The sequence below is a fragment of the Phocoena phocoena genome, chromosome 2 (genome assembly GCF_963924675.1).
Source record: "Phocoena phocoena chromosome 2, mPhoPho1.1, whole genome shotgun sequence".
Taxonomy (NCBI): domain Eukaryota; kingdom Metazoa; phylum Chordata; class Mammalia; order Artiodactyla; family Phocoenidae; genus Phocoena; species Phocoena phocoena.
The window spans coordinates 162,274,488-162,298,349 of NC_089220.1; the positions used below are offsets into that span (position 1 = coordinate 162,274,488).

The 23,862-nt window shown below is 36.9% G+C and overlaps 1 protein-coding gene across 1 annotated transcript in view; it reads left to right on the top strand.

Moving 5' to 3' along the window:
- The window catches only part of MALRD1 (MAM and LDL receptor class A domain containing 1), a 598,156-nt gene that overhangs the window by 310,567 nt on the left and 263,727 nt on the right, over positions 1-23,862 (top strand). The window contains exons 28-29 of the mRNA XM_065871795.1: positions 15,146-15,391; positions 16,973-17,130. Coding sequence (XP_065727867.1) covers positions 15,146-15,391; positions 16,973-17,130 — 404 coding nt within the window. The remainder of the gene's footprint in view (positions 1-15,145; positions 15,392-16,972; positions 17,131-23,862) is intronic.

Here is a 23,862-nt window from a genome sequence, read left to right on the forward strand (position 1 = left end):
ATGTAATGAGCTATAATGAAAAAGAACACACATCTCAGTGTTAGATCCATCTGGGTCTAAATCCCAGCTCTGCCACATACCAATAATGTGAATTTGCACAAGTTAATTAATATTGGTGTAAAATCAAGATAATATTTATTTTTCAATGTTGTGAGAATTAGGGATAATATGTATAAAATGTCCAGCTTTGGTTGGCATTCAATTAATTTTAGTTATGATAATGAAAATGATGACTATTAAATGGTGTTTTCATTTTTTTTAACCAAAGCATGTGTTCACCTAAATTTGGTTTTATATAGTTATTTAAGTAGTGATCCATTTTTTCCAAAACATCTTACAATCATTTATTCATATTTCAAAACAGCCTTGTAAATGAAGTCAGTTTTAACAACAATTTTAGTAATGGAAAATTTTGTACGGGAAAGTTAAAGGAAGTGATTAAGACCAGACTTTGAATCACTAAGGTCTATGAATTGACCTAAATGTGATGACTTTAGCTGCTATGCTTAGTTAACTATTAGCAATTAGCCTTCTCTCACCAAAACTGGGATTCATAGTCCTAAAGCTATCTGGCATTTACATATATTCATCAAAAATTTTTGGCCTCTCGATTTTGCAGCAGACAACCTGAAAAAAAATCTAGATTTTTTTTTCCATTGATTCTTTGCCTGTTACTTAAGTTTTTTCTTGTATTTTTCAAACGCTTCAGGAGGAAATTATTTGTTTACCTTTGATTTAGCTTTATTACTTAAATTGTTTCAGCCTTCATTCCATCTCTCAACCTATCCCACACCAATGTATGACTCCTCCCCCTTCTCTTTTTAAATACATCATATATATGGTTACTTGTCAGTAAATTTCAAGGAAGATTCAGCATTATCATTCTCCAGAGTGAACACTTGAAAACAGCAGATAGTCAATATTTGCCAATGCGTGCTATGCCATGATAATATGTCTTGGTGGATTTATAGTCTTTGAAGCCATTTACACCTCCCTCAAGCTCAAGCTCAATTTTCTCATCTATACAAAGGAATCCTGGTCTCTAATCTCCTTGGGAATTGAGATGAGGGTAATATGAGATAATACATGTTAATGTTCTATAAAAATAAGGTATTTATGTTATTATCTAGTATGATATTAATTTCTCTTTTTTTGCAAATAATAATGGAATAGGAGTTTATTCTGCCTCAGATTTTACTCAGAACCCCCACGTGAATAGATGCTTAAATCATTCAGCCAGATTTTCATACCAAAAACCTAAAAGCAGTTCTTGACCTCTCCCATGCTGGTTATCCACCTTTAATCTATCATAAATTTCTGTGGCTCTGTCTTTAAAATATTTCCCGATTTCAGCCAGTTTTCCCCATCAACGCTGCTACCCTTCTAATGCCAATGATAACAACTCACATGTGTTGATTACTCATTTTGTTCCAGGCGCTGCTTATTTAATACTCTTATTCCTGCTAGTCTGAACCTACTTCATCCCTAACTATAATAGCCTCCTAATGGGTCTCCTTTTAGGTAGTCATGCTACTCTTTCCATGTTCCAGTCAAGGATTTTTTTTTAAATATTTGTTTCTGGGTGGCATTAATTATAGGCAAAAGCTGCCAATGGCTTCCCATCTCAGAGTAAAGCCAAGGTCCTTACTGTGAACACAGAGCCCTCCTCCTGGCCCCCTCTAAATCCCCTCCCACAGCTCAGAACCATGCTCATTAGGATCTAGCCGTATGGCCTTCTTGACGACCCTCCATGACCCTAAGCTCTTTCCCACCATAGGACCTTGAACTTGTGATTCCCTCAGCCAACTTGCATGGCTTTCTCCTTCACTCTATTCAGGTTCTCTACTCAAGTATTATTTCTTTAAAGATGACAACAAAGGACCACCCCCTCTTCCACCCACACTCTATTTACTATCATTCTCTCTATATGTGTGTTCCGTCATTGTCTTTCTTCTCCAGTGGAGGAGAAACACCATAAGGACAAACACTGACTTCCCCACTGCTATACTCCCTGTGCCAAAGCAACGTGCCTGGTACAGAGGAGGTGATTGTTAATTCTTTATTGTATAAAGGAATAAATGGAACAATGCATGAAGACTCTTGTGATACTCTTGGTCTTAGTGAAAGCTTGTTATAAAGATTAATTCCCTTAGCTCCTTAGCTTTAGCTTACTTCTTCTTTTTTACTTTCTTAATACGTATATACTTAACAATAATGAAGACCCATGAGAGAAATTTCTTTACAACCTTGTGTGAGGGAATGCTGTGGTTCTCCTAAGCAAATATTGTGACTTTAATCTTACAGATACTGATTTTTTAATAATTCCTTATGCCTCCCTTTTGTAATACTCTCAGAGTGCTGCTCTTGTAGCCCAATTATTATAACTCTGCAGGATGAGTTTTGTGTTGTAAGCTTGTAACTAGATTCATTGTACTAGTTTCTCTTTATCTTCCGATTCCATCAGTTTACCCATTTGGCCACTTCAATTCTTACTGAAAAGAAAGAAAATATTAAAATACTAATAGAATGTACCCATAGCAACCTCTGAGATTCTGTTTATTCATTCTTTGTCATGTGTATCAGCTCATCAGGCTTTAAGGTAAGAGACAAAATGACTTGCCCTCAATACAAGAGGCTGGCGTTGGCCGGATGAAATATTTGGTGATCCTAACCATTTTAGCTCCTTGATTTGTTTATTCTTACATTTTGTTGGCAGATTCTCCAACAAATCTGGAAGCAGTGCACTCAGGGCTCTCACGTTGATGATTGTTGCTGCCCATTCAGTGTTAAACAAGGGGCTTTGGATATTTTCTCTCTTATCATCCCCACACAAAGGAATGGAACAGTCATACTATTCCCATTATGCTCTTGAGAGGCATTGGTGACACAGCAACCAAACTTCATTGCTCAAGTAGACATCCGAGATTAGGGCTTTTAGCCTTTCCCTGGAGCATATTGGATTGGAGTGGGTTAATCAGATTAGGTATTTGATAATATGAGTTACATTGTCTAGTCCAACACTGTAATAGATGTTCAGTGTACCAGACGGGTGATTTTGATGATTACATGATTTATGCACAGCAAACACCTACCACAGAGCCAGACAGAATTAAATATTTGATAATTCGAGCATTAGCCATTACAACCTGTTATTAATATGGTATTATTTTGTACATGTGTGATACATTTTAATAAATTTAGGAAATTTCTTCAGACATATACTATATGTATGTATATGTTATATATATTGCAAGGTTGATTTTATAACATTGGAAATTATACTTTAGCCTTTTTATCCTCAATTGCCACATTTGAAAATGGAGATGACATTTCTTACAATGTTGTTATGAATATTAGAGATAATATTCATAAAATCCTTAGCGCAAAGCACAGCATATAGGAGGTGATTAATAAATAGTTACCATTATGATTAATTTTACCGTTCACTTTAAAATTGCTCTTCAGTCACTTTAACCATATTTTAATATATATGCATATTCATGCATGTAATACTTTCATATGTACATACACAGAATATACACACATGTATATATGTAATATGTGTGAATTGTGCAACACATATGTAACATATATACACATACACATGCACGCAGGTACATACACACAAATACTGAAAACTAGTTTTACCCGAGTTAGATGGTATGTATTTTAAGGAAAGGGAGCCTATATATTTTTTTGTGTGTGTGTGTGTTACGCGGGCCTCTCACTGCCGTGGCCTCTCCCGTTGCGGAGCACAGGCTCCCGACGCGCAGGCTCAGTGGCCATGGCTCACGGGCCCAGCCGCTCCGTGGCATGTGGGATCTTCCCAGACCGGGGCACGAACCCGCGTCCTCTGCATCGGCAGGCGGACTCCCAACCACTGCGCCACCAGGGAAGCCCGGGAGCCTATATGTTGATCCTGTTTTAAAAGGATTTTGCACTCTACTCACTATGACTGATGTTTACTAAGTCAAAACTACCTAAACCAAAACAAATTCAAGCATAATATACTGCACAAATGGGAGCAGCATTTAGGCGCACAAATACCGTGGATTTGTTTTGCTTCCTATTAATAGAATTTAGCTTAGATTGTCTGTTTTATTTTCCCCTTTGAATTAGATGATTGTCTCAGTTTCATTACATAGAATTTTTATTAACCAGGTCAGCAGTGTTTACAAATGGAAATTGCTTTGTTATAGGATCAAATTGTTTAAAGGTAGTATTAAATTGGGATTGTGACTATAATGAATTCTATCTATAGACATAATAGGTAAATCTTTGCTTAAAGTATTAAAAAATGTATATTTTGAACAAACTGAATAGCTACTGTCACTTTCCAAAACAAAAGGAGAAAAAACCAGAAATGTTTATTTTCATCACAGCAAACAGGTCCAAGGTGATTGACTCTGTATAATAGCCTCAGTCTTGGTATCTCAAAGTTCATCAATCCAAACACAGCCCTATCCCTGTCATCCTTGTCCAACAACCAGAATATCAACTCATCTTCCAGTCAACCATCTCCTAGGAGGCTCTCACTCACTCACTATATGCCCTCCTCCTTGCTTTATTCAGCTCGTTCATACTCACTCATTCATTTTTTTGTTCAGCCAGCAAATGTATAGTGAGTCCTTTGAAATACGTGCCAGTTTCTATCCCCTGTGGACCCTACTGACTAGCAGTGGAAAGAGTCATAATGCAAATAACCATGCAGACAAGTATAACACGATGTTATTAAAGTTCTTTGAAGAAGAGCTGCCTGTTATGTTAAGAGGTTACAGTAGAGGGATTTGAACAATCAAGACTTCCTGCAGGAGGTAGAGACTGAGCTGAAATCTGCAAGATTTTCAAAGAGAGAGCTCGGGAGGCAGGTGGTCCAGCATGTATAAAGTGTCTGTGGCTGGCGGGGCTGGAAAAAGGCCAGTAGGTTTGTGGTGGGGAGTTGACGGGGAGAGCATGATCAGAGAGAAGGCTGGAAAGGTGAGTAGCGAACAGACTTTGAGTTGATTCTCCATCAACTTAGCAAATTTGGTCTTTTCCCTAACTGTGATAGGTACCCATGAAAAGCTTTCAAGCAGGGTGGTGATCCAATGTGCATTTTGAAAACATCACTGGACTTACAACGTGGGATATGAATTTCAGGAGGACCAGAATAGATGCAGAGCAATCAATTAGGAAGCTATTTCATTAGTCAAGGAGAGAGATGAGTATCCCTTGAGAGAAGTGGATGATTTAAGAGATATTTAGAAGGTAAAATGAGAAACTGTTAGTGACTGATTGAATATGGGAAATGAGGGAGAAACAGGGATCAAGGGGGACTACTGAATTTCTCCCAGGTTCTCTTTTATCACTACTCACTTTCCCTTTTTGCTCTACCTTTTTTTTTTTTTTTTTTTTGCGGTACGCAGGCCTCTCACTGTTGTGGCCTCTCCCGTTGCGGAACACAGGCTCCGGATGCGCAGGCCCAGTGGCCATGGCTCACGGGCCTAGCCGCTCCGCAGCATGTGGGATCTTCCCGGACCGGGACACGAACCTGTGTCCCCTGCATCGGCAGGCGGACTCTCAACCACTGCGCCACCAAGGAAACCCTTGCTCTACATTTTGCAACTCATAAACTACCCTATATTTAGTACAGATCTTAGATATTTTCACAGGGCATTTCATTCCTTATATCTCCTTTTGAAAACTGAAATTTGGTTCTCCCTTAATTTCAACATTTCTTCCATAGCCATCTGGAGTGGAGGGTTCAGTCTTCCAATTCCCATAAACCGTGGTGTCCAGAAAATTGTCAACATTCTTGCCACTCATTTCAGGTTAATACTCCTCAAAGGAGCTTCAGCCTTTTGATTTCCCAATTATAGTATAACTTTACTACTTCAACCCTTTCTTTAACCTGGGATAAGGCCCTGGTGTGTTCAGGCCTTTGTTCTAGCCTATTTCTTTTTAAAGTAAAACAAATATTTATTTCATTACACACACACACACGTTATAACCAAAAAGGGGCATAGATTTAAAAAAATCATTTTCTTCTGACTTCAGTCTTTGTGTTTCTAATTCCAGAGGAATTGTTTAGTGCTTATGTATCTTTCCAGAGATGTTCAATAAATACACGGGCACATGTGTATGTTGTGCCTGTGTATGTATTCCTCTTTTTCACTTTAAAAATCTTGTTGTTCATTTGTAGCCAAAGTAAACTTCAGGTGCATCAAAGGTTTAAAATCTTTTAAAAAAATGAATCATATAACATATAGTAATCGTATAACACTAGAAAACATATGGAAGATTTTTATTCAATGTTGGATTGTCAAAAACCACTCAAGGAAGGATTGAAAAATTCAACTGCATAAAAGTACAAAATATAATTTTCCTAATGTGATTTTTATCTTGAGATTTAGCCCTGGGTCATACTTGTGGCTCTAGCTCTGTGTTATGGCAGCAGCTCCATTTGCGATGTCTTTCATAAAAATAATTCTCTGTAAATATGCAAAGCCTCTATTAGGTACACTGAAAGAAAACAAAGGATTGTTATAGTTTACATTTCCTGACAGCAAAAATAATCCACTGGACCGTCTTCATGTCCCTTCTCTGATAGTTGAATTTAAGACTTCAGAAAATGATGGTGCTTAATGATTAAACTCATTACCTTACTAAATATGATACACTCAAAACTCAAGGTATGCAAATTGTTCACCACCAAGACATTAGAAATTTTCTCCAAGTCAGAATTATTAAGAAACATTTATCTTTATAGGTTCCTTCGTATTTCTCATTTGCGTGCTCTTCTAATAGAATTAGGTGAATGTTAGCATGTAATGTCAGCCTAACATTTCTTCGATGTAAAGTATTAAAAATGAGTAATTAAGAAGTTGAGAAATAAGCTGTTCTTTCTGAAAATATCTTTTTGAATGAACATGAGTGGTAACTTTGTTAGTATAAATTTTGTCACGCTGAGCAAGACCGTTAGAAAGTGCTCTTTGGGTATTTGGATTGCTACTATTTGCGATGAAGAAGATGGAGGCTGCAGGCACAATATTTTGGCTAATAGGCGGTTTGTTGCCAGTTGAGGGCTGAGCCTATGGCTAGTAAGCATTGCCCAGGAAACATGTAAGTATGGAATGCTGCTGTTCTAAACTAAAGCCTCAGCAGTACTGCAGTCACAGTACGTTGGAATCACGTTAGTTCCTTCTCCTTAAACCCTGGAGGCTTCTTTTCTGTTTAGACTTCCTTCCATGCTTTCCTCTTTTTCTTAATGCAAATCATGAATCCTCTACTTGTTTTGTTTTGTTTTGTTTTGTCAATTCTTTAAGGCTACCATGATCTATTTTATGGAATTTCTTTCCACATATTCTCTCCTTCGTGCTAATATTAAAGGAGATCCCACAGCATCTTGGTATTTTCAAGTTTTTGCTGCAAGTTACTCTGGGAAAATATCAAGATGCTTAAAAAATAACAAATAGGAAGGGCTTTCACATGTTTCAGCATCTCCCAAAGCACCTGGTCTGCCATGTTTACCTACTGCAAAGACCATAGCCAGAAGGGTTTTATTTTCTATCCTCATATCACCTAGAAGGCTTTGCTGCTCCACTGAACTCTCTTGCCACATAAATAGAATTACAAAGTGAGAAAAAGAAACGCAGCCCCTGACATTCAGGACCTGGCCTGGAACTGTCAGCTAGGCCTTGGGGTTGCTATGAGCTGGTGTTTCTCCTGTTTAATGTAAACAATTTCACAGGGTGTCAGCATCAGACAAAGCCATTCTGGTACCATGATGGAGCTAGACGAAAACAAGATCACTCTGTGACTGTGCTTGAACACAGACGAAACATGGACATTGTTTCAGCAAAAAGAATGACCAAACATTCCGCTATCTTTACTCATACGAATGAAACCTGTTCCTAACCAATTATAACTCTAGCCTATTCTAGTCTTCCCTTTGTTATATAAGAATTATTAAGATACCTGCTTCCTGACAGCACCCAGTTATCCCTGCTTCCTGACAGCACCCAATCTGGAGCAAAACTCCACTTCCTTGGAGCCTCCCCAAAATAACCTAACCAAAGCCCTAATCCTATAATAAGTCACTTCTAATACTCTCTTACTGAGCTGCCTTGTGGTTCCCGAGGGTATTTGTGCTCCATCACTACAATGAGTAATAAACCCAACTTCTTTTCAGCTATAGATGTGTGCCTTGTAGTCCTTTGCTGGAGGGCAGTGGTACCAGAGAGAGAATGAGGCAAGACTGTACAGTATGTGTGGGCCACTTCAGGGATTGAGGTTTTTACTCTGAGTGAGATGGGGTGCCATCGGAAGATTTTACTTTTTTAACTTTCAAAAGTTTATATTTAAAAAATTTTTGTGGTAGTGTCCAATTGAGAGAGACATTGCAAGAACTATACAGAGAACTCAAACATATACTACATACAGATTCACAGATTATTATCAGTTTGCCCATTCGTTTTATATATAAACTTACTTTCTTCTGAGTCATTTCAGAGTAAGTTGCAGACATCATCACGTCCTTTTACCTCTAAATAATTCATAGTCTGTTTTCTAAAATAGAGGACAGTCATTTAATGTATAATGATTAAATCAGAAAATTTAATATTTATACAATATTATTATCCAATTTATAGGCCTCATTCAGACTTTACCAATTGCCCCAAAAATATCCTTTATGTAATTTTTGCTTTTTACCTGAATCATAGATGAACACATTGAGCACATCTATGATAACTGCTTTAACTTCTTTGAAAATTCCGTCATTTCTGTCATGTCTATTTTTGCTTCCGTTGACTAAATTTTTTCAGGATCCAATCAAGGATCATGCATTACATTTAGATTTTATGTAGCTCTAGATTTCTTTAATCTATAACAGATACTCAGCCTTTCTTTGTCTTTTTTGACATTGATATCTTTGAGAAGTATAGGCCTTTTATTTTGTAGAATATCCCTCAATTCATGTTTTTTGATTTCTCCTCATAATTAGATTCAGTTTATGCATTTTTGGGTGAAAATGACTTGTCAGCTTTTTTGGAAATTAGTTGATCATATATTTGTGAGTCTATTTCTGAACTGTACATCCAGATCCACTAAGCAATCTGTCGGTACATAAGTCGGTACCATTATAGCTTTACAGTGTATATAGAAAGCAGGTACTGTAAATCTGCCAACTTTTTAGCTAATGTAGGTGCTTTGCATTTCCATACACATTTTAGAATCATTTTGTTAATTTATACAAAATCCTACTGAAATTTTGATTGAGGTTATATTGAAATTATAGTTAAATTTGGAGAGAATTGAGTTCTTAACAATATTGAGTTTTATAATCCATAAAACTGATATGTATCTCCATCTATTCAGGGTCTCTTTTCCTATCAATATTTTGTAGTTATCAATGTAAAGGCCGGGCATGTATTTTGTTAAATTTATCCCTAGAATTTCATGTTTGGGGATGCCATTTTAAAGGATTTTTTTTTAATTTCAGATTCCAGTTACTTATTTCTAGCACATGGAAATGTAATTTATTTTTGTATAGTGATGACATGTAACCTTGCTAAACTTACTTGCTGGTACAAATAGCTTTTTTGTAATTTTATAGAATTGTAGGTGAACACATTGAGCACATTTATGATAGCTGCTTTAACTTCTTTGATAATTGCATCATCTCTGTTTTATCTATATTTGCTTCTATTGACTGATTTTTCTCCTGGGTTTAGATCACATTTTCCTACTTCCTCATATGCTCTTAATTTTTAATTTGATGCTGGACATTGTGAATTCTATGTTGCTAAGTGCTGAAGTTTGGTAAATTCCTTTAAGAAGCATTGAACTTTGTTCTAGAGACACTTAAGTTGCTCACAGTTCTTTATGGTCCATTTAAGTCTTATTTTTAAGTCTTTGTAAAGACAGGTTTAAGATAGAAGTCAGCAAATTTTTACAGTCAATTTTTTTTTTTAACTTAAAGCAAACTTTATTTAGTATTCTTTTTAAAGCAGTCTAGTTTAAAAACAAGTTGAGGGACTTCCCTGGTGGCACAGTGGACGACTCTGCGCTCGTAGTGAAGGGGGCCCAGGTTCAATCCCTGGTCAGGGAACGAGATCCCACATGCATGCAACTAAGAGTTCGCATGCCACAACTAAGGAGCCCACGTGTTGCAACTAGGGAGCTGGTGAGCCACAACTTAGGAGTCCTGGAGCCACAACTAAGGAGCCTGCCTGCTGCACCTAAGACTCAGTGCAACCAAATAAATAAATAAATATTAAAAGAAAAAAAAGATGAATAAGAACCTAATGTATAACATGGTGACTATAGCTGATAACACTGTGTTGCATAATTAAAATTAATTTGCTAAGAGTTGAACTTAAGTATTCTTATCAAAAAATTAAAAAATTTAAAATAACAATAAATAAATAAAAACAAGTTGAGGTTAAGAAAACAGTATGTTCAGAGAGTGAATATGTTCAGCTGTGCAGGTCATATGGTCCTGACTGAAACTACTCAACTACCATTTCAATGTGAAAATAACCATAGATAGTATCAATATATAAACAAGTGGGCATGGCTAAGTCCCAATAAAATGTTATTTACTTAAACAAGTGGTAGACCAGATTTGGTCCTGAGTCTGTAGTTCCAATCCATGGTCTAGAGACTAGTTCCTGCTAGAGTCTCTTTGCTTGTTACTAAATTGTACCTTTCTGGATTTCCTACTGAATGCCCTGTTTATTCGCCAAGGACTCTCCACTCTGGCTGGCAGTAACTCAAAGATATCTGGTCTTCTGTAAATTCTGGTAATTTTTCAGTTTATATCTCCTAGTTATTGTTTTCTTAGAAGTTGTTCTCTGTCTCTCTTTGTGGATTTTACCCTGCAAACATGAAAATTAGAATTCAGCAAAGCCTTAAGCATATCTCTGGATCTCCTTAGCTACATACCTCCTGTTTCTCCACCACCCTGCCTTGCAAATTCTATCTGTCTGAGACTCTGTCTTCTCAACTCACTGCAACCTCACTTTCTGCTGGGCTGACCATTTTGGAGCTATAGTCTAGAAAGTTCCACCAAGAAGAAGTCTGGCATGATCCTGTATAGGATTTGCCTTTCTTTCCCTTTCTCTGAGAGATCACAATCCTGTGCTTTCTGTTGTGCAGTGTCTGCAAACACTTGTTTCATAGATTTTTCCCAGGCTTCTGGTTGTTTATGGATGGAGGATAATTTCATACCATCTTACTCTTTCTTACTATGTGTGCTAAGAGCCAGAGTCCTCTCATTACTTATTTTGATGCTGAAATTATTTCTGACCAGTAGTTCAACCTTTCATCATAATGATGTAATTTTTGGAGAACTTCATTAATTTTTGGCACACACACACAAAAATTCCCAGGCTCATCTTGGACTTTCTTTTCCTTAGCCCCAAACAGACCATTTTCCCAAGAAGGCCTAGGTCCTTGTAATGGGGAATAGTATTTAAATAACATAGAGTTTGGGGCAGAGAAGTAACATTCAATTTATTTAAAATATCACCATGTAAATATTTTTGTAAATATTTGTAATATTTTTATTGAAGTATAGTTGATGTATAATGTGTTAATTTCTGCTGTACAGCAAAGTGATTCAGTTATGTGTGTGTGTATATATATATATATATATATATATATATATATACACACACATACATTCTTTTTTATATTCTTTTCCATTATGGTTTATCATAGGATATTGAATATAGTTCCCTGTGCTATACAATAGGATTTTGTTTTTTATCCATTCTATATATAATAGCTTATATCTGTTAACCTCAGCATGGTTCGTTATTGTTTAACGGACCATACAGGGCAAGGGTAGGATGCAGAGATCAGGAAGGAAAGCACTGCAATACAATCACAAAAAAATGATAGTGGCTTGAACCAAAATAGTAACAGTAGAGGTAATGAGATATATTCTAATGGTAGGATTGACAATTGACAGAATTCACTGAAAGATTACATGTGAGTTATGAGATAAAATGTTGTGTATATTATTACAGTTCCTAGAACTTGGGGCCATCCTCAATTACAAGATGGTCCATCATCCAAAATTTGGTTCAGATATCAAGACTGATGACAGCACATACACACCAAGATGGTTTGAAAATGTCTGTTACTCACATAATGAGACTTTCTAGGAAATCAAGGTAGCTCCTAGGCATGTCCAAAAGTAGTTTTAGAGAACGAGGGAAGAAAACTGGGATAGAGTTTTATGGTGGTTATAGGTGGTGAGACCTGGCTGAGGATCCCTGTGCACAGGTAGGGGCTTGCGTAGTTTGAACCTTCTACCAACAGGGGGAGGACCTGGACTTTCTTACCAGCTTTCCCAGATGTGGAACACAATGGGAAGGGCTCTCAGCAATCAAGTCATACATCAAAAAGTGAAGTCAGACTCTACCATACAGAGCTCCTTACAAGATATTTTTTCTCTGAATAACTGGAGTTGCCATTAATACAGATGAGAAAGACTGTTCAGTGAGAAAGTTTGGAGGGGAAGAATCAGAGTTTGAATTGAAGTGTATTAAGCTTCAGATGTCTCTAAGGTTTACATGGGAGGTTTTAAACTTTTATAATTTTGTTCTTTCTTACAAAATTAAACTGCCTATCAACAGGGTCACTGCCTAGTTTAAAGAATATTTTTTTCTGTAAAAATGAACACAGTTTCATAAAAGCCTTAATATCAGAATCATTTAAAGGTATACACCCTACTTTCAAGTAGCTGATTTCTTTGGACAAAACAACAGGCATGGAAAATAATTTAGAAATAGGTAAATAACATTAGTTAATAATGTCCCTTGATGTTTACCAAAAGTGTTTTTTGTTATTTTATGAATAGAATGCATTATAGCAGTGAAATTTTCTTTATTAACATAGAGGGCTTTCTGTTCAAAATTAATCTTGGGTAATATCCGAATTACTGTATTTTTAAATTATGCAGGTATTTATGTTTTAGATCGCTAAAACTTAATCACTGTGACTATCTTAAAATACTAGCTATATTGATTGTGGAATATATCAGGCTCTATGTTTCCATTTAGAAACACGTCCAAGTTATTTTCTTGTGTGTTTTAAAAGAATTAGATCTTAGCTTGATTCACTTGCTTTGGAGAAAAGCATCTTTAAAACCAGTGAATTTGTTTTCACTCCGCAAATTGGAATTGATAGAATCAATACAAATATCAATTGTATAACATCAAATGATCTAGCAATTTCTCAGGTTCTCAACAGATCCATGAGAGATACTGCACCTAGTAGTCAACACCACCATTTCTGTCCCTCGGTGGTCTTGTGTTTGTGATAGGTGACCTATCACTGCTCTTCAAGTCAATGGATTTTTAAAAAATAATTCTGAAGACAACAGACCTGGGTCCAAATTGCATTTCTGCTCTTGAAAAATCAGCAAGTCATTTAACATCTATAATCCTCAGTTTTCTCATCTATAAATGAGAGCGTTAACGTAAGTGATCTCCATTTCCATTAAAGCTCAAAAATGCTTTAATGTTACAATTCTGAGTCAAGCTCTGTAATTGAAACATCAAAGGTATTTTGTCTTAACCTCCAATCTGCTAGCTGAACTGGGCACCTAGATAAAAATAGTTTAATCCCACACTGCAAGAAAAGAAAATGGTAGCAATTAACCCAGACAAGAAAGTTTTGTTAGAGACAGAATGCACGGTTGAAACTTATTTTCAAAGGCTTTGCAAGTGTAAAGGCCACTTAATTAGGCAGTCTTTCGTGTGCAGTCCATGAAGACTTTAGCACACAAAATGGCTAGGAGACTTCAGAACACCAGCCTCCTCCCCAGTGGTTTCTACATGGCCTTCCATTTCTCTCCTGCCGCTTCTCTCTTAGCCATCTATTTTCTAAAATGTGAGACCGATCCAGAACATAAAAGCTTTTCTATGAGATTTTAGCAACAGGAGTTTCCAATTCCCAGAGCACCTTCCATTAAATCCCTGAATCATTTCCTACCACTAATGCACACCAATCCTCAATCTTCAGACACTCTGCCTCAGGCCATGGAAGCTACCATCTAAAAATGAAGTAGAAAGTGGTATTACCAGCTCCCCTAACTGGCAGACAAGAAAGATGGGAAGGAAAAAACTTTCAGATACTATAGTGTCACAAAGCAAATGTGAAGCTGATGTCCCAAGCTGGATCTCGGAACAACTTTTCCTGCTGGAATATTGTCACCCATGGTGGTTATGTTCTATTGTAATGTTGGAGCAGGACAATAATAATACCTTGACTGTGCATATTGAACTGGTTTATCATTTCCAAAACACTTTCGCTCATTCATTTATTTAACTAATATTTACTGATTGCCTATGAAGGGCCAGGCACTGTTCTAGGCACTGGTGATATAAACAAGTCTCTCTAATTAGCTTAACTTCTCTAGTTTTTACTGTTTTTCCTTCTCTTTAGATAGGGACACTAAAGCTCATCAAGTGTATGATCCAAGTGGCATAACTGATAAGTATCAGAACCAGTTTGAGCTCAGCTGTTCAAAAGCGTTGCTCTTTATCTTAAACTCTGTGGAAAGGTCTCTACGGTTGACATGGCTTTGTCGGAAAATGGCTCCTAAAATTCCAAACAACTGACAAATAAATGTTTTGGAGGAAAAAAGATCTGTTGGAAAGTTGGATATTACTTGTATATTCATGTCCCTGCTTCTGAGGAAGTATCGTATATGTTTGGCTTCTGATAAATGTTGGAGTGCAAGGATGCTGATGGAATGTACTTTCAAATACCCTGTAATATATAAACTCTTATTACCCTAAAGATTTTATTTCAGGATAAAAAATGGAAAGCCTCACTTTGGCTTTTATATTTTTTGAGTATAGCTTACAGGAAGTGCTGTATTTGGGGAGGACTGGGATACTTTCCTAGATCAATAAATTGATGCTCAGTTTTTTTTTTTTTTTCATTTTGAATGATGCTCGTGAGTGATCTATAGACGAGAACCTAGAGGGGATTAGGAGAGAGAGAGGTAGGGGTCAGACGTCCCAAACTCCTAAGGACACTGTGTTTCTTTACGTCTTCAAGGGAATCTACTCTTACTACCTTTTAAGCTCACTAATGTGTTAGGAGTGTTTCCTCATCCTTTCTTTGCTTGTTTTCTGTTTTCTAGGTTACTGTCCATATGGTTATCGGGAATGTCAGAATGGCAAGTGTTATAAACCGGAGCAAAGCTGTAATTTTGTAGACGACTGTGGAGATTATACTGATGAAAAGGACTGCGGTAGCTCCTGTACTTTTGAAAAAGGCTGGTGTGGTTGGCAAAACTCTTTGGCTGAAAACTTTGATTGGGTTTTGGGGGTTGGCTCTCCTCAAAGCCTAAGACCTCCCAGAGACCACACACTTGGAAATGAAAATGGTAAGTTATTAGGTTGTTCTAGTCACTCTAATCGCATTCACAGTGAGCATCACGTTATCTTCCCTGAGAGCATCTGGAGAGACCACCGTGGTGCCAGGGCAACTAAGTCAAACGTTTAACAAGTGTATTTGTTTCCTGGGACTGCATAACAGACTGCCACAGACTGGGTGGCGTAAACAGCAGACGTTTATTGTCTCACAGTTTTGGAGGCTAGAAATCTGAAATCAAGGTGTCAGTAGGGCTAGTTCCTCTTGAGGTCCTTGAAGGAGAATCATCTGTTCCATGCCTCTCACCTAGCTTCTGGTAGCTTCAGTCACTACTTGGCTTGTAGGCGGTACTCTCCTTCTGTCTTTGCATTGTCTTCCCTCTATGCATGTCTATCTCTGTGTCTGAATTTCCCCTTTTTATTATAACAGTCTTACTAGACTAGGGCCCACCCTCATGACTCTATTTTAACTTGATCACCAGCACAGACCCTATTTCCTAATAAGGTCACAGTCACAGGGACTGGAATTAGGACTTTCACATCTTTTGGGGGACACCATTTAACATATAACAGTGAGTAATTACAATTGAATATTACTTTGATAATTTTAGATAGATGATAATATATGCTGCTCTCAGGTACCTTTCCTAAATGACACATACTTGTCATCAGTAACCGTGAATTCTGCCACTCATTTGATCATTAGAGAGTCATTTAACTTTTCAGATTCTCAAACTTCTCATCTGTCCAATGGAGATAATAGAATTTGCCCTGTGTACCAAACAGGGATTGTCAAGATCAAATGAGATGACCTGTATGAAGGGGAAAGCAGTTAGAAAGCTGTAGAGACGTGCAGTTGTAGCTGTAAGGTCATCTATGTGAAGGGTGCTAGGTATGGCTCATTTTTACAGTGAGCTGAGGTCAGGTCTCAGATTCATTGGTCAAGGGGCAAAAGACATTAGGAGAGTAAAGAAGGGATCCTGAATTCCTGGATGCTACAGAGTAGGAAATACTGACATTTCACAGGCCTGTGATAAAACAAAGCTCTCCAAGCCAGACCAGCCATGACAAAGAAAGGTAGGTGTAAGTTTCATTCAAACACTCAGCTATACATACATAAAATGTTTGGGATATTTGGATACACAAGAAGAAAACTCAATATCTTTCCTTGTGTGTTGTATATTAAAATCCTCAGCCTTTCATTTATGTACTCAACAGACGACTGAATTCTTGAAAGTATGTCATATCCCTCTATTTGTATTTCATAGACAGTCTTTGCATTGTTTTACAATAACTGGAGAGTTTGGGGAGTCCATGAAATAATTTCTATAGCTATCTTGTTGAGTCCAAGGCATAAATACCCTGTCAGGTCAGTTAATCTGCATACCGTGAAGTACTTTGCTAGAACAGAGACAGTTGGATATTGCTCTGTCAGTGAGCCAGAGGCAACGCTACTAGATTTCCTTTCTCTTTCAAGCAGAAATACCTTTGGCAGTTCAGATCCTAGAAATGTAATTAAAAACCCGAAGATGGAAAAGCTAACATAATCCACTCGATGTCATTTTTGCGTTATCTGAATCCCATCTTGTCCCCAGGGCACTTCTTGTATCTGGAGGCTACTCCGGTGGGCCTTCGGGGCGAAGAAGCACACCTCAAGAGTGGTCTGTGGCAAGAAGCCAGCGCTGCCTGCACCATGAGCTTCTGGTATTTTATATCCACAAAAGCCACAGGGTCCATTCGGGTCCTCATTAAGGTAGGATGTTCTCCTGCAATGCCTCTGAGCTTAGTGAAGTTTCCTAGAGACAGCACATGGCCAGAAGGAGATTATCCCAACTCTGCTTACCTGGCCCTGGGAAGCCTCCTCCCATCAGAGGGAGCTGATACTTGTGGTTCAGATGCTCTGGGGAGTTTGGTAAACTGGGCGTGGGAACCAGCTTTGAGCCCAGCGTTGCTCCCTGTGGTTATGACTGAATCCCAGAGACTCCTTTTATGGTAACAATTAGTCTAAGACACACAAGTTTAGGTATTTCTTTCCCAGTCCTTCTCAGTAAAAGAAACTAGATTATTTGTACATCTGAAAGGAGAGCAGCTATCCATTTTAACTCATATATGAGCAATCATTAAGGGAATTAATATTAGACATTCTGGTTCTAAGCACACACCGTGCAAAGGACAGAACCGATCAGGAGAATGAGGAAGGTATGATTACATTGAACTGCTTATTAACTATGACACAGTCATGCATTTTCTTACTGTGGGTTAATTAGATATTTCTGTCAGGGCTTTAATTTCATTTAACAGAATGACAGTGTTCAGGGACCAAAATACCAAAGTATACATTAATATTAATGAGACATGGTTCATATACCTTTACTCTTTGGCAAGTTACAACAGCAGCAAAAAGGAGATAAGTGTGTGTGTGCGTGTGTATGTGTGTGTGCGTGCACACGTGTGTTCATTTCAAGAATCTCGTTAGAATTCCAAGAAAGCTTACTCTAAAACCATGCTCTAGAGGCCATTGCTGTTTTATCACACACTGGGCTTCGGCGAAGTGCCCTGACACTAATAGAAAATGCCTGACCAGAATACCAAAGGCCTGATATATGTGAATAGCTAATGCTGCATAGTTCATGTTTTATCTAAAACCTGAGTTAACTTTATGTTTCGGGACTCTTCCATAATAATGCAGAAAAGCCTGCCTAATAAAATACATGCAGCAGTCCCACAGTGATTTATTCTTATATTTAAATATGAAAACTTACTGAAATGTATGCAAGCCTTCAAGTTCTTGTAAGAGTATTTTGCCAGGACTCTATTGAATGTGATGCTGCATTATATGGTCTGTACTGCTCAATAACAAAAATTCAGCTGAGTAAATTTAAAGATCAAATTGCTTTATTGAACGATTTATGAATTGGACAGCATCCCAGGTAGCAAATAAATAGAAAGGAGCCCTGCCAAGTTGTGGAAAAGGAAAGGTTTTTAAAGGCAGAAAGGGGGCAGAAAGAGGAAATTACTAGCAAAAAATGCATTGCTTCAGGGAAGGTTGCACTTCTGAGGAGGACGGAAGGGTTCTGTTGGGCAGATTACTTTCCTAGTGCTGACTGGTTATGACTACAGTCCTGAAGGAACTTGAAACTGCAGTTAGGTTAAGTGTTAGTTTCCTGTCATGGGGCTTAGCACAAGTGACTCCATTTTGAGCCTCTTTTCTCTTTTTTCAACAGTACCATGTGAAGGACTTGGAACACTGGATTTTGCTTTTATTATTTGTTTCACTCATATTTACATTTCTCCTCTCTTATAGTATATTACTATAAAATGTAAAATTAAACTATTTTGAGATATAAGTCTTCCTATCAAGTCACGTTGAGCCCCCATGTTTCCTCCAGTTGATTCCTATGGACATTTAACAGCATCTTTAGAGACCCGTTTTCCTACTGTATTAAAAATATGTATATGCCTATTATTATTCAGTGACATTTATTACAAAGGAGAGAAATCTTTCATAATATATATTGATCTTATATTCATGAATTTTAAGTCAATTGTTTCATTTTTGGTGATTAACAATACATATTTCTGATCATCATTACAAAGTACTTCTTAGGCTTCTCTCTGTGTGGAACCATGCTGGATTTTTACCTTGCTCATTAGTTGGAAATTGTCCTAGCCAGATGGCAAGCACAGTAGGGTCAGGGATGCTACCTTTTCTTCCTTTCTTTGTTCCTCATCTTTTAAAATGTTCCCAATCTATACATATGTTGCCCCTGGCCCAGTTTCCTCTGCCTTTCCTCAGGAATGCCTCCTTCTGTGTTCCCCTCTTCCCTCCATACCAAGTCCAGCACAATCTGGTAGATTCAGCCTTTCACAAAACATTCCTTGACCGCTTTTGCCCACCATGATTATTCCTTTTTTTCTGAGTGTCCCTCACGACTCCAGAAATTCTTCCTGCTCACTGGCTGTTCATTTATATTTATTCTATTTCAATAGATACATTATAAAATACTTAAGGCAAAGCCTTGAGGCTTTAGTCCTTATGTCTGTCAGCTCTTCAGAGAAGGGACTGCTGGATGAAGGGATTGCAAGAGGGGAGTAGTTCCCTCCCAGAGCCCAGTGCTGGGCTCAGGACACCCCTTGTTTGAGTTAATCCTTGTGCAGGAATGGCTGTTATGCACGACATTAAAGCCTAATCTGGAGAATCTGAAATCTAGGTCTGAAATATATACATGCAATGAGATGCAAAAGGCATGTAACCACTGACCAATAATTTAATGACAATCTAGTTTTAAAGGGTAGTATCGATTACAGATCACAACCAGAATAATACATACTGAGAGTTACATTTACCAACACACACTATTTCATGTAATTCTTAGCACAACCCTCTGAGGTAAATAAAGTGAGCCCCATTTTACTAAAGAGGGTACCATAGAAAGAACCTAACCATCCTATAGCCACATAGCCAGTCAGTGACAGATGGGAGTTTGAATCCAGGTATATTTACATCCCAAACTTATGTGTTCACCCCTCACCCTTATTCCCCGTGTTCCTCACTGGTAATACTGAGTTTTCTACTCTTCATAATGAAATAGAGATTCTGTTTTACTGAGATCTATATTCATTGCACAGAATCATTTTTTAAGGGGAAAAATGAATAATAATTCCTATAATGGATATGTGTGATTCTTAAACTATGCTGTTATAAAGGAGTGAATTCAGGGAAACCCCAGCAAGGCAAAGCTACTGCTTTAGGAAACACTCAGTGAAGAGCAGTACTATTTTACATATTGTCTATATTATATTTTCCTTCTATATTTCCTGCTTTCAGTCACATGAAGACTTTTCACTAAAGAGATGTAATTAAATCAAATGTAATCTTTGTGTCTTAAAGTGATTGGTGAATTCTGAGAAGGTGGAAAGAGCATCTTATTGAGAAATTAACCTTAATTTTTTTCTTTCCTTGAAGTCTGCTTTAGTTATAAATGTAAAGCACACACAATAAAATGAAGTAGCTACAGTTTTTCAAGAGAAATTACTTTTTTAAATACAATAGTTTGCTTTTTTTTTTTTTTTTTTAATGAGAACAAAGAGTCTACCAGGTAGAAGGATTATTAGCTATCCCTCACTGCTTGGGCCAAGCCACTTTGTAAGTGGGATTTAGTCCATGGGAATTGCTTGTGATCGCTGCCATTCCACTGTGTTCATTTAATGGGTGAGTCAGTCAAAACTCAGATGGGCTAAGTAGGAAGTCCAAGGTTATAAGTAAGTGGATGAGCTAGGACTTGAACTCAGGTATTATAAAAATTAAGATTAGAATGTTACACAATCTGATTTCTGTCTTTCTATGAGAGAAGATTGAAAGTTGATCATCTAAATTAAAATACATGGGTCATATCTTTTTCTGAATGTAGTAATAATTCATTTTTAAAATAGTATGTTTGTTCTTGATAACATCTATCATTTTTGCCTACCATTTAACTCATTTACATTCAGTATTAAATTTAAATGCATTACTTTTCAAACCATCTAAGATTTAAAACAAAATATGAAACAAATGTTCAGGGGTAGAGTAAGAGTTCCACATAAAAATTAACTTGTTTTCACAATTATATTTAATTTTACACATTTTTCTGGTCACTTGTTTTCTGATGGGGTTAATTAATTATGAGGAATATGTCGATTTTGATATGCTAAAAAGAATTTTGGGGGAATTTTTAAATTTACTTGTGCTTGATAAAGTGTTTTCATAGGTAAAAAGTCTATCTAGTCTCATCACGAAACAGAAGACCTTTGCATCTTTTCAACTAGCCATGTGAATAAAATGCAGGAACACCTGCTACCTGAAGGGCATTATTGTGTTTTAGAAATACTCCATCTTTGATAAACTGTTGATATTTTAATCAAGATGACTGCATGCTGTGGGGAATTTGAATCTATTTGACTGAAGGCCTTCAGGACTATCCATTATGCCATCATGATAGAAAACATAATATAGTCAAGCGAGAAGTGGAGAAAAATAATGTATTTCAGGAGAGCCCTCCTGATTACAGCAACCTAGTTATGATGCAAGGACATAATTAAATTAGCTTGTTGCTTTATCTTGCTTAGTGATTCAGAGGATTTTAGAGCTGGTGGGGTCCTTCGAAATATGTTTGAACTCTTCATTTTGCAGATGAAGGAATTAAGATTATGAGGTTGTATTTCTTGTCCCAGCTCATACGGTATTTTAAGAAAAAAGTTAAGATGTAAATCCAATTTTTCTGACTTCTAATTCAGAGCTCTTACATACTTCCTGGAAATTCTGTCTAAAAATCATATTCAATATGGAAATACAGATTTTGTTCAATAGGCAGTGGAAAACGTCAGATCAACAAAGGAAAGGCCAGATTCCTTTGCCTACTTAGAAGCCTGGAAGTTCTGGTTCTGTTTTACCCTCAACCTAGCAAACAATGAGCATCAGTTGGGTTTAAGAGTCAACTGAAAAAAGTGGGCATTCTCCAACCATCCTAACCCACCACTACCCTGTCCCCGGCACACACACCACAGTCCTGATGTGAGAAGGTTTACAACTAATTGCTAATACTGACGTGCCGAAGAGTATGTCAGACAGATTTTTATATTTAGGTATCTTTTGATCTCTTCGGCCTACTGAATATCTGATGCTATTTTAGTCACATTGTTGGGATTTTATTCATTATTTCAGAGTAAACGATGTAGAGAATATGGGTAGAGAGGATACATGGAAGCTGGATAGAGAAAATCGATTTTTCAAAGACTGTCACGTGCATTGGGGGCTGTAAATCCATTAAACTAAACTTTAGTACCAGAACTTTATTTGCTTTTCTGGAATTGTTTCAGCACATTAACAATTCAATCTGCGTAGATTGGGCGCTACTATATTAGTGACCTTGACCAAATCAAGGGAGAAAAGTTGATCTTTGCATTTCAAGCTATAGCCTTGCAAGAGATCAACACACCCAGGGTTTTATTAATTAGTTGTCACAAGATCACAATGCCATGATTTATGTAAAATAAATGTTCCTTAGAGAACATGGCAATGTTTATTTCAGGTTTATTTTTGACTAAGTGAGATTTTTCTAAACTTCTCGCTTCTCCCTTCTTCCTTTACCTCCTAGTGCTGCCCACTATGACTCACAGGCAGCCAGTGGAGTCCCTTCTATTAAGATTTCTATTAAGATGCTAACAGCTTAGTTAAACTGATCCCAGAGTTTTACTTTTCAAGAGACTCATACTGTCAGCTCTAAAGATTGTTCTCACTACTATTACTGCTGTTTCACTTCCCTTTCTGTTCCCACTACTGCTACCGCTCTTGTGACAAGCCTCTAGTTATTGACTAATTTTATTAATTGAAGTATAGTTGATTTACAGTGTTATATAAGTTTCAGGTGTACAACAGAGTGATTCAATATTTTTATAGGTTATACTCCGTTAAAAGCTATTATAAAATATTGGTTATTTTCACTATGCTGTACATTTCATCCATGTATCTCATTTATTTTATGCCTGGTATTTTTTTACCTCTTAATCCCTTCTTCTATCTTGCCCCTCTCCCCACCCCTCTCCCCACTGGTAACCACCAGTTTGTTGTCTGTATCTATGAGTCTGTTTTTGTTTTGTTATATTCATTCATTTTGTTTTATTTTTCAGGTTCCACATATAAGTGAAAACATACAGTATTTGTCTTTCTCTAACTTATTTCACGTAGCATAATATTCTCTATGTCCGTCCATGTTGTTGCAAATGGCAAAATTTCATTTGTTTATTAATGGCTGAGTAATATTCCTTTATACATATATATATATATATATGTATGTATATGTGTATATACATATATATATATATATATATATACACCCCCCACATCTTCTTTATCCATTCATCTGTCGATTGACACTTAGGTTACTTCCATATCGTGGCCAGTTTCTTTTTTCTATACAATGTGCTAAGTCTTTTTTTACACATAGTAATTCACTTAATCTTCAGAGTAAATCTGTAAGGTAGACGTTTTGTCCTAATTTAACAGACCATGAAATTGAGACCCAGGTCACATAAATAATAAGTGGTGTCATCAGGATTAAAGCCAATTCTAACTCCAAAATCCATGCTCTAAACCACTGCACTCGACTTCTGCTGTTAGATTTTAAGACATTCTCATACCCAGGAGGCAAATATATTACTGCTCATCAAAGTTTTCCAGTGGCTCTGAGATCATACAAATTAGAGATTTCCATCTCTGCATATTAATAAATCCACAGGCCTGTCCCCACACATGTTAGAGAGGGGAGGGGATTGCTTTGTGTTTAGCAGCTTCTGTAGTTTTATTTGTTTTTTAACAGCTTGTGAACATCTAGTAATAATAACTGTATTTATCTAAATCACTCTACCTCATATCTAAATAAAATAAAATAAAAATAAATTCTAAAATAAAATTCTAAAAAAAAAATTCTAAAAATTCTAAAATTCT